General features: G+C 35.7%; 1 protein-coding gene across 2 annotated transcripts in view; it reads left to right on the forward strand.

Annotated features, from left to right (window-relative positions):
* The window catches only part of LOC125665778 (mediator of RNA polymerase II transcription subunit 1-like), a 45295-nt gene that overhangs the window by 14623 nt on the left and 18172 nt on the right, over nucleotides 1-12500 (forward strand). For both annotated transcript variants that reach the window (XM_048898635.2, XM_048898636.2), the window contains 7 exons: nucleotides 923-1110; nucleotides 2413-2441; nucleotides 4434-4505; nucleotides 7222-7296; nucleotides 7564-7631; nucleotides 9356-9442; nucleotides 10973-11084. In XM_048898635.2, coding sequence (XP_048754592.2) covers nucleotides 923-1110; nucleotides 2413-2441; nucleotides 4434-4505; nucleotides 7222-7296; nucleotides 7564-7631; nucleotides 9356-9442; nucleotides 10973-11084 — 631 coding nt within the window. The remainder of the gene's footprint in view (nucleotides 1-922; nucleotides 1111-2412; nucleotides 2442-4433; nucleotides 4506-7221; nucleotides 7297-7563; nucleotides 7632-9355; nucleotides 9443-10972; nucleotides 11085-12500) is intronic.

The following is a 12500-nucleotide window of genomic DNA, read 5'->3' on the forward strand; positions in this document are numbered from 1 at the left end:
TCGCGAGATTTGTACCGTTTTCATTTTTAAAAATATTTTTGTGGTGGGTCTGGTTAGTTTTTTTTTTTTATTAGATGGGTCATTGTAAAATGAGTTTATTAATTTGATGGGTCATGGGGTAATTTTTTATTTTTTTTATGGGTGCTTGACTGCTTGGTATATACAAAAGGTGCCTCCCGACCCCCCCCCCCCCCCCCCCCCCCCCATGTATTTATTTCTGGAATAGCCCTTAGGAATTCATTTTACACTCTTCATCCTTAAAATTAGACGATTGCGTCTAAGTTAATACATCATGTTGGGATTCCCCTGATGTGTGTGGGGCTATTTATAGACGCCTAACAGATGTATAATTTATGCGTCATCTGGAACACCTTGGATCTTTCACCAAAAAACATCGTGATTTTGGTGAAAGACCCAAGGTGTTTTGGATGATGTATGTGTACCGCACTATATTTACTTTTTAAATAATCTTCTCACTGTTTTCTTTTACATGCAAATATTTCCAAGCATGTAATTAAAGGAAAGTTAATAACTTTAAACACTGATTAATCTGCTTATTTTTAGCAGAAGGTGTGTCTGTCTGTTGCAGAAACCTGTCAAAATGAAGCAGGGGTCTATTTATCTATGGAATCTGTCTGTTTTTGCAGGATTTTGTAGCATTTGTTGTAGGATTATTGCAGATTTACTTGAATTTTTATGAAAAAATAATTGCCCCCCCCCCTCCCTTACTGGCAGTATGTGATTAGTTTTAGTGAGATCTGGATCCAGGATTTTAGGGGTTTCTGATGCATGAAAACGTTTCTCAAAGCAAAAGCATACCTAATTATGTAAATGTTAGCATTGGTTGGGCTTTGCTTAATTTTTTTGTGGAATACACTTAGATAAAAAGGTTAAATGTAATTTTTCTACATTTATTTTTCAGTAGTCAGTCAGCAGACTTTATTAGAACGACTCGAGACGTCAGCTAGACAGGTTGGTTTAATGTTCAGTCCACCCGTCGGATCGGAAAAGAGTGCCATTATCAGCAGTGAAATGTTCCGCATTGAAATCATATTTGACCCTGGAGGCCTTGTGAAAGATGCTCGTGTCAGTCACCAGGGGGAGCCAACTGTATGTATACGTTATACCTATAACATTCGGTTTTATATTAATTTTTCAGAGACACGGGTTGAAAATTCTTGAAACCCAACATCCAGGACTTTGGGACAAGGGGGACATAAGTTGTAACTTTCAGGATTCTTGGGGGCTTAGGGGCAGGGAAAAACTGCCAAAATTAATGAATTTTCCAAAATTTCTCTACAACCATGTACAGTGTATCTTTATGATGACCGTGGTAAATCTTTTACATAAAATAAACACAACTTCAATGTGTTGCAATGTCCCATGATCTGTCATGATACAGTAACGCTGCAAATTCTGTGTTGTCATCAACCTCGATTTCCACCATTCTCTGTGGAATTGGGTTGTATTGTTCATTCTCAAAGATGTTTGAAAAATATATAATGTTAATGGTCAGTCAGGCGTTCTTGGCACACTGATTTTGACTACGGATAACTCCGTTTACCTGATCAGGATATAGGGCTCACGGCGGGTGTGACCAGTCGACAGGGGATGCTTACTTTTCCTAGGCATCTGATCCCAACTCTGGTGTGTCCAGGGGTCCGTGTTTGCCCAGCTGTCTATTTTTATTGCTTATAGGAGTTATGAGATTGATCACTGTTCGTTATCTTCACCTTTCATTTATACCCATCGGGGTCCAATTGTAGCTCATTGATCATCCTTAATCCTCATTTCGAAAGACATTGCGATCACAATCATATCTTATCGCAACATAGTGCATCAGTTTGATTAACGAATGCGAACATACTGCACGTACACAATTGTCCCAAATCGGGATCCGGGTTTTAATGATCAAATGAGATTAAGGTCCAATCATAAACTTGATTGGACCAATTTCATCAGAAAGTATGTGATCGTGTCACCTGGAATTGATTTATAATGGCCGTACAGCATCAAAGCACAACAAATTGTATAAGAACGTATCAACACGCATCACCTTGTATCAAAACCTGAAATTCCAGAAAACTTCTGCGATCAGCTACGGATGATCAATCGGGGTGTTCATAACAGATCGCTCAACAGTGGGAGTGTTACATAGAACTACTTTGTTTTTTGATTACTATTGTATTTAGTACATGATTTGACTGCTTTCTGAAAGAAAATATCTTTGAAGTCTCTTGCCCATGGACAAGTGGTTGTCCAAAATTTAATTTGTCCTACCCAGAAATTTAATTGCTCCCGGTGTTGGGAAAATGGGATTTTTCAGCCCCTGTAAAGTACAGGTGTGTTCTGTAATTTTCTACATTATTGGGGTGGTTTGTGTGTTGATTTAATGTTATCTTATACTTTCAGAGCTGTGATGAAATTTTAGAAGTTTTAAGGTAAGTAGTTATTTAACCAATATATATTTATCAGTGTGTCTCAGAAATTGTTTGAAAGTAACACAATGACCAGAGGAAATCAAAATACCAGGTATCTCCAAGTACAGAGGGAAAAAGACATTAAAATGACTCAATTCAGCACGATACACCCTCATTCAATATTTTAAAACTGCATGTGAAATGATGCTGTGAAAGTCGTTGCTTCTGCTTCCTGAGTTTTGGGGCCTCTACAAACCATGCAACCAGATGGTGTGGGATGATCCGAGCCCTAGTCATTTGGCCAAAGTCAAGGTCACTATAAATAGAAAAAAGCAATACAACCTGTATAATCCCACAGGATTGTGGGAATAAATCTCGATTTGGATTATACAGGATGTCAGATTGCCTAGTGTAAAGAATAGATCATGTATTTATCCGTTTCCCTTAGAATATGAATAAAGGCTGTTCAGAAAGATTGAGAAGGAAAATACGGATCCGTATTCTAATGAAATTTCCCTATTTCAACCAAATATCACTATTTTTTTCCAAACTTGAAGGCCTTTGGATTCAAGGGGTAAAAAAATCCCTGGGATGGCGAAAATAATAATGAACTATATCAGTTTTTAACTCCAGAGCCAACAGGTATCTTACTGTTTAACAGTTTGCAAACATTTTGCTTTTAATATTAAGATTTTGATTCTTGGTAATTAATTTTTTTCTTCGATGTTATTACTGTGGACTGATTAGAATTCATGGTGGCTCAATTTTTGTGGAATTCGTACCCCTCACCCACGAATTTACATCCTCAACGAAAGCAAATATTCCAGAGTTATCTTTCTTACAAATATATAAATCCACGAAATTACGTCCCCACGAACCCGTTAAAATTCAGCAATCTACGAAAATTGACCCCCACGAATTTAAATGAGTCTACAGTAATTGGTTTCTTCTTTAACTTGTATCGTATTGAAAATATTGAATCATGGCATCAGTATTGCATCATGTATCATATCGTGAAGGGGGCGTATCGTTTCAGCTCTTCTAACAGGGTCACTGGTAAGGAAGCAGCTATTACTTTGTAGAGTCGGTAGAAATTTATCCTGGCGTAAATATTGAAAATTATCAGACATTGTGTCATGACCCTAAGACCAGGTCATTTGGTCATGATCAACACAAAGATGAAAAAGTGGGATATGGTTGTCCAGGCCACGAGTTTGTGATAGAAAACCGGTATTGCCAGCAATGTCTTTGTTGCCATTAATGGTGATTTTGATATTGTAAATAAGTGTTGCTGTTAATGCCACATTAATGGAAAGCATCCTTGAATTATTGATAGACGCTTTAATCACTATATCTTGACGACACCCAGATTTAGGAAAGATGCATCTGTTTACCTCTCAAAAATAAGTATGTTAATTTCAGTATAGAAGATAAATAACACCAGTGAAACACACAATTATGTGTACTGTATATACTCGCCTATAAGTCAGATTTTTGAGAGTTAAATTTTTTCCAAACTTTATGTCCGACTTATAGGGGTGTCCTAAGAAGATTAATATTTTTTTTTAACAACAAAAACATGGACGAAATAAACAAAATAGTAAATAGTAAATTGCTGAGAAAAAAAGTGAAATATTGATGTCATATCCCAAAACATTATTGGAACACGGATAAATACACAAAAGTATTGATGTGAAATTAATTTGTTGGGAAAAGATATCAAATATCGGCACATTTCTCAAAATGTTATATGAAACACAGGTAAAAACATTAGAGCATTGATTTGAAACTGTCAACCGATTCTGGAAAAATGTTGGACCGACTTATAAATGGGTCAGTGGCAATTCCTTCCAAAATAACCTAAAAACTATATACAACCGACTTATAGGCGAACCGACTTGTAGGCGAGTATATACAGTATGCCTTAAAATATTTCTCATTCTATATTCAATACTATTACTATAGTTACAGGTTCTTGCAGTAATAATGAATTGGACAACTTTTTCTTTTCAGACAAGGAAGTTTTGAGGAATTTATTGTACACATGAAGGGGCTGCAGAATATTTATGATGTACCAGGAGACAGGTAATAAATCACTATCTTTTATTTTTAAATCCTGTTTCATCACATAAGCATTGCTGTAGTAATGTATAGGATTTTTGTCATCAGACTGCACACATTAACTGTTAAGTAAGGGAAATTCTACATCTTTAGACACTTACTAGACAATGCTTTCATCAGAGAAGATCATTAAAAGCTGCAAATCATTTTCAGTGTGGCTTGGTAGTGCTAATCATCCGAATCTCTGATGACATTGTGTAGCTTGGTAGTTCTAATCATCCGAATCTCTGATGACACTGTGTAGCTTGGTAGTACTAATCATCCGAATCTCTGATGACACTGTGTAGCTTGGTAGTACTAATCATCCGAATCTCTGATGACACTGTGTAGCTTGGTAGTTCTAATCATCCGAATCTCTGATGACACTGTGTAGCTTGGTAGTTCTAATCATCTGAATCTCTGATGACACTGTGTAGCTTGGTAGTACTAATCATCCGAATCTCTGATGACACTGTGTAGCTTGGTAGTACTAATCATCCGAATCTCTGATGACACTGTGTAGCTTGGTAGTACTAATCATCCGAATCTCTTATGACACTGTGTAGCTTGGTAGTACTAATCATCTGAATCTCTGATGACACTGTGTAGCTTGGTAGTTCTAATCATCTGAATCTCTGATGACACTGTGTAGCTTGTTAGTTCTAATCATCCGAATCTCTGATGACACTGTCTAGTTTTTTATACTGGTGGGATTGGTGTCCATTGAGGGGAAATACCCTCAGCCAAGTTTTACTAAAGGTCGTAAACTCAAACATAAACGTAAACCTAGATGAAACAAGTTTTTTTGTGTTTTACTAAATGTGGTAAAGTACGTTTACGTGCAAAATTAAGAGGAAATTTACAGGTGCTTTGGGGCTGACATTGATCTTCACATAAGGTTTAAAACTATGAAAATATCAAATGAATTAATAATTGGTGTGGGGATTATAAGAAATCTACCAAATATGTGGTCATTATTCAATTGTTATTCATTGCAATGAGATCCTAATCAATTACATAATTTTGTTCTATCTTCAAAGTGTTCCAAAACAGAATAGCATTCCATTCATGGAAAAATGAAATATTACCAAAAACAATTATTTATAGAAAAAAGTTGGACTCAACCGTTGCCCCACAGACAAAGCCAGATTGAGATTATTGACTTTGATATGTGTTATCATACACATATAGGCCTATGTATTTTTTTTAAAAAAAATAATAGCGATATCGAAGATACTAGGTAATTTCTTATCGAAAAACACGAAGATCCACCTAACAAAAAAAATCTACATTAATGCTGATGTCACACTAACTTCAAATTGTGTCATGCTCAACATGCCTTGTGACACACTTTGTGTGAATTCAAAGTATCTCATTCTCACTGAAATAGTTCATTTTCTATCACGCCATTGATGTAATTTCTATCTGTATTTTGAAATATTGTAATGATGATGTGGATTGCTATTCTGACGAAAAGGGGAGGGGGTGGTGGGGGGTAACATTTTTATGTACACTTGTTGGTAACAAAATATCTCATTCCTATGTCACCAGGCTATGGCTATAAAACACACATTTTCAAATTAATAACTGTTATTCATAAGGACCTTAAACCAATAAAACTGCAGATTGGTCTACTGCTCGAAAACAGAAAACAATGCATTTCATTCCAATTTATATATATATATATATATATATATATATATATATATATATATATATGTGTGTGTGTAAGACTCCAAAGTGTAATGGTCAGGCCAAACCCCGATGGTCTGCACCAAACCCCGATGGTGTGACACGCCAAAGTGCGATGGTCCACACTCATGCGCCAAAGTGCGATGGTGTGACACGCCAAAGTGCGATGGTGTGACACGCCGAAATCCATTGGTTTATAAACGACACAGTGTTGTGGTATAGACTGTACCAACCGTGTGTTGTTTCACTAAAATATCAGTGCAAAATCCATGCACAAAAAATAAGAAGTTCAACTTATTTCATTACCATCTAGAGTTGTGTTATTAAACACAAAACTTTCTAACGCGAAATCGTACAGAATGTTTTGCATTATAGCATATTCTCAGGGTTTTATTACGTGTACGTCACAAGTAATAAATGATCATGAATTAAAGAATGTTTGGGCGAAGAAGATAGTTCGACAACAATTGCACTTTGCCGTTCTCACTATCCTCAACCTTGTATACCTTGCCGTTGCTGTCGTCCGTGTTGCATTTCTTTGGTTTCATTTTGAAAGACATTAAGAATGACGTCACAATGACGTGACACCACAAACGTTACTGAACTCGACACCATTGGACTTTGGCGTGGCCACTGCACTTTGGCGTCCGTAATGTTAACAAACCATCGCACTTTGGCGCAGATCATCGCACTTTGGAGCGACCATCGCACTTTAGAGTCTTACATATATATATATATATATATATATATATATATATATACTGTGGTTATTGTCAAAAATATATGAAAGAAATCTAGTCGTAAGATATGTCAAAACCTACAATTAATACTACATTTATGAGTGCACTTGCGCCCTTTTGTAAAACGGAGCTTCCGCACCCGTAAAATCTGTTGTAAAGCCTACATTTACGTTGACGACAAAATTTACAACCTGTAGTAAAACTCGGCTCAGGTGCGCAGACGTGGAATGGTGAATATTAATTGTTTTGAATTGTATTTTTCTGTACAGGAAGCAGAAATCCAAGTGTTTCCTGGCACTGCAGGCCCTGGAGGCTGATCTCAATGGGTTGGCCCAGCTGCAGAGGTACATTTTGATTTAAGAAATAGAATTAAGCAGATTTACGTCTAATACCATTTCCACATTTCCTGTCAGGACGTTTTTAAAAAGTGTGGTGTATGGTTTGAATCCAAGGAATTGATGAAGCTGGATATTAATATGCCTTGACAAGTTAAACCATATTTTGAAACACTTGACATGGTGTTGAGATTTTCTATGATGCTTTGATGAAGTTAACATGTGAATAAAATTTGTTGAGGAAATGTTACAATGACATTCATGTATATCTTTCAGTTCCATCAAAGGTGTCTCAAATTGTATTCACAAATCTCCACTTGGTATTCTCCTGCCAAGGAAAGGAGGTAAGATGGTTTTTCTGTGTCCTTGTATCCCATGCTTAGCTTGGTATCACCAGGCGACAATCTAATTAGGAGGGCTTTACTTGTCCAAGAAAGTAATGTGTACCTTCAGTAAACACTTAGAATACCGCCCTGTAGAATACCATCCTCAATTACAGGGTATCTGCAACTGATGTTTTTTTTATGCCTATGTTATCGGAGATTCTTTTATACCCCCCGCAAACGAAGTTTGGGGGTTATACTGAAATTACCTTGTCCGTCCATTTCTTCATAGACACCATTTGTCCAGAGGATATCTTTAACACCAACAAACAAATTTCATTGAAACTGTATGCAAATCTTAAATGAATAAAGAAGTTGTGCACCTGCTATTTTGATCGAGATATTTGAATATTCAAGGAAGTTATGGATATTTTTTTTCTTTCCATTTTGAGGGGGTGTTGTCAGTTTCCAGAGTATACCTTAAAACCAATAAACAGATTCAATTCAACCTTCTGTATATATTATGTATATAATGAAGTTGTACTCCTATCATTTTTATTGAGATTCATTCACATTCTAGGAAATTATGGATATTTTCATTTTACGGGTGTTTTTTTTAAAACTTCATTGACTTAGTCATTTTGTAATGATCTGATCTTTCACAGAGACTACTGCATTAGTTTAAGAGAGGGTATAATGGAATCATCAGTCCATTTGTCTGTCTGTCTGTGGATGATTTTGTTAATAAAAGATGTGTTGTTTTCTGACTCGTGTATGCTGAATAGTAGTTGTCTCTGGAATTTTATTCAGATATCATATTAAGCATATCTTCGATATTCTGAATAACACTGTACTGCAGAATATACAGTCTTACATTTACATTAATTGCTCTCAAGAATCTTCATGTCAAAAGGATGTGTTTATTCTTCAATGAGCACAAATTCACTATTTCCCACCATCCAATGTGCCCTGCAAGGGGGGGGGGGGGTATTAGTCCAGCTAGGACAATTCTAGTTGGAGTTGTCTTATCTGTCTTTCTATGTGCAAAAAGTGTTAGCTTTGATGTGGCCATTATTGTTGAGTGGTTGGTGATAGGGCTTTCATATTTGATTTGTGTATTCCTTGTGACAAGACTTTTCTTTGTATACCAACAGTTTTGTCCTTGACCTCAAGTTTGACTTACTTTTCAAAAATTTTGATGTTGACCATGACGTTTGAATGGTTGATGATAGGGCTTTCATATTCAACATATGGATTCCTTTTGACAAGACCATGCTTTCTTTGGCTACCAGAAACACTTTGCTGCCATAAGGGGGCATCAGTGTTTCAAAAACAAACACACCTTGGTTCGTTTTGTTGTTGTTTTTGTTTGTTTGTATGTTTGTTTTTTTTTAGCTAAATTCCCTTGATCATATGGGAGCCAGATTATAATAATTACACAAGTGTCAGACACTGACTTTAATGATGGATTGACGATCAATTACGTTTGTAGATTGTTATAATTTGTGATTTAAGAAGAAGCATATGGGTCAATATTTCATTATGTCCTTTTGTGTTGACCAGGTTTTATGCAAATTGAATCTTTCACCATGGCATTTCTGTGACTCTAACTATAGTAGAACTGCCCCTAGAGATGTAATGTTAATAATTATGTATTTTGTGGGGTTTTTTGTCAGGCTATTCAGTAGAACTGCCCCTAGAGATGTAATGTTAATAATGATGTATTTTGTGGGTTTTTTTGTCAGGCTATTCAATGAAGCTTGTGTATCATGTGTCGCCGTACGATTTACTTGACAAAAAGAGCAGATCTCCACATCCTTTAACTGTAGAAGGTATGTATTGAAAAGGTCATTAAGGTAATTAGGTCACCTGGGTAAACTCAAGTGACCTATTGCAAATGGTCTGTGTCTGTCATCGTGAGTCATCTGTTGAGCGGTATGCAATAACAATTGAACATTTTTATCTACCATTACAATTCTTTTCAAATTTTGGTATGAAACATCTTTTGGACAATGGAGACATAAATTGTATATTGACCAATTTTCAAAACCCTTTTCTTCATAACCGCACATGTATAAGAAAAACTAAATGCATAGTGATTTAGAGCACGAAAGCCTCTACCAAAATTGTAAATTGCATGATCCCCAGGGTAGAGGTTCTGACTCCAGGGCAGGGTCAAACTTGTTATATTATAGTATATGTGCAGAACATGTAAATAATATAGATCTGCTTTGATGCTGATGATACTAAATTGAAACTAAATGGATAATCAGGAGAAGGTAGTCCTTTACCAAAATTGTAAAGGACTTAAGCCACGAACCACCAAAAATGGCCTACTCTTAGATTTTAATGAGTTTTACCAAAAATACTCCTTAGGACGTTGACTTTCATAATACGATGGAATGAATGAGTTACGGGTAGCTATGGTTTCATAATGTGCTCTGAAGTTGAAGATGTTGGCTACCTCATGAAGCCATTTTTCAGCATTTGAAAATGCTTAACACAACATGCAATATTCTTGAAGAAGAAAAATATAAATGTTAATGCATGAATTTGTCTAAGTGCTGAATCTGCTCAAAAGATAACTGTCAAAAATTAATTTTATGTCTAAAAAGAAAAACAAATTAAAATTTGGTTTCCATGTCAACAATTTAAAGACAGTATAGGTCTTTGTCAATTATATTATAGGGTGACATCTTATATGGTTTTGAAATTGGTAGTTCGTTTATGCCTGCAATTAAAAGCCTTCACATTTATTGTCCACACTGTTTTAGCCATTTTTTAGTCTGAACGGAAGTCCTATCAAGCTATATTTGTACCAAACTTCAAATAGAATTTAATAGGCCTATATGACCACTGCTCCGCTTTGACATCAAAATCTATTGTCCCATCGTAAATAGATATTTAAGCTGGATAACAAATGTGAACGATTGCTGTATTCGTCAGTGAATTTGTACCAAATTTTAACAAAATGACGTCACTCTGATGTTAAAAAGTGACGTATAAAATTTGATTTATTTTCCCAATTTCTTTGGAAATACCGAGACTTGGTACATAGCTTGTAATGATTACCATCATCTGATTTCATGACTGCCCCGGGTAACCATATGTCTGATGGCTAATTCAAGTCCAATTTAACTCCAGATGAACAGTATGCTCTGCTTTCCAAATGTGTGAGAATGAATTGACATCGGTCAGTGATGATAAACTTACCAGTAAAAAATGAATAAAAAATAAATACCCTGTATCTGATACATCTCTCTTTATCTAAAAGGATGGATGTTGATAAAATGCATTATGATAATGAGGTTTGAAATATGTACACCCGGTTTGGGTAATAAACTTGTTCTTCTTCATATCAGCCATAACGGAGCATGGTTTGGGACAGAGTGTTACTATATGTATAGAGCCACACACACATCGACGCTTACAGAGTATACCACTGATGTCTGTCATTCAGCAGGATGGCAAAAGGTATGTCTCTTACACACACAGGTGATTCTCGATGGCCCGAACTTCTACCATCTGTCAAACTTCTCGATCTCTCAAAGTTAAATCATGCTCCTAATTTTTTTCTCTATATAATTAAGTAAATTTACTATCGATGTTTTGAATGTTAGATTACTCGAAGTTCTCGATCTCTTGAAGTGAAGTTGGGTTCTGTAAAACATATTTCATTGTTTTTCACTCTCGATCTCTCGAAGTGGTGGTAGTGTATACCCTTCGTTACCCAAACGTATACTTATTTGCGCTTGGACCTTACCAGGATTTTATTGAATGTCGTAGGCTAGTGTGGTCATGGTAATTAAGTTTTCACCCTACACTGGGGTCTTGTGATGATTAAAATTTCTATAGAATCCGACTGAATAAATTCTATAATTTGTTTTGACAACGAGAGAGTAAGTTTGAGACCTTCATTTAGAGACAATAATTCAGAGATCTACAGACTGTTAAATTTCTTAAGTCTGTACTTTTAGTAAAGTTACTCTAGAACATCGTTTTACTCATTCATTAGAATTTTTGTTTGTGTTTAGTTAGAGACAGTAAAGCTTTATCGGAAATTAATTTTTACGCCTATCTTAGCATGATAAAAGAACAAATAAGTACAGGTAACTCTCGAATTATCGCCACTCAATTCATCGCCATTTTCGTTATAACGCCGCATTTTTCTAGGAACATTTTTCCTGTTACTTAAAACTCTCGTTAAAACGCCAAATTCGCTATCGCCATTTGCCACAGTGTTTTCATTACAAAAGTCTATTTCACCGTGTTAATTATTTCGATAAACCGCCATAGGTGCACGTGGTCAGTGAAGCAGTAAATTGGTCATTATCGATCTCCGGCGTACACCTGGACAGAAGAATCCCAGTAATTGCTGTATTGAATAAAACAAGAAAATTACTGGAGATGAACTGTAGTCAAGGTGTTTATACATCATAGAAACACATTTCAATTTAGCTATGGTTTCGCCACGAAAGATGGTCCTGTTAAATTCCGATGAAAAAAAGCAAATCATTACGTACCAAGAACATCATCCAAAATGTACCCATCAGGATATTGCAAATCATTGTTTATGTGGTTTATGCAAGTAATGACAAATGATAACTCTTACATATAAAAGAACGGTAACTCTATTTCTTCAAGATGTCGGTAATTCAATTCATCGCCAAATTCGTTATAATGCCATAATTTCATAAGAACAAAAGGTGGCGGTTTATCGAGAGTTGACTGTACATAAACTTTGAAATTTGTTTATTAATGCAAAATTCTTTATTTTGAAATCAAATTAATTACCCGACAAATATGAAGGAAAACGCGTCAAAGTGATCTTATGATCTCGATGGTAAACATTTCCAGTTCTGTAAAATCTGAACCATATGGTTCAACCTT

This window comes from Ostrea edulis, chromosome 10 (genome assembly GCF_947568905.1).
Source record: "Ostrea edulis chromosome 10, xbOstEdul1.1, whole genome shotgun sequence".
Lineage (NCBI taxonomy): Eukaryota > Metazoa > Mollusca > Bivalvia > Ostreida > Ostreidae > Ostrea > Ostrea edulis.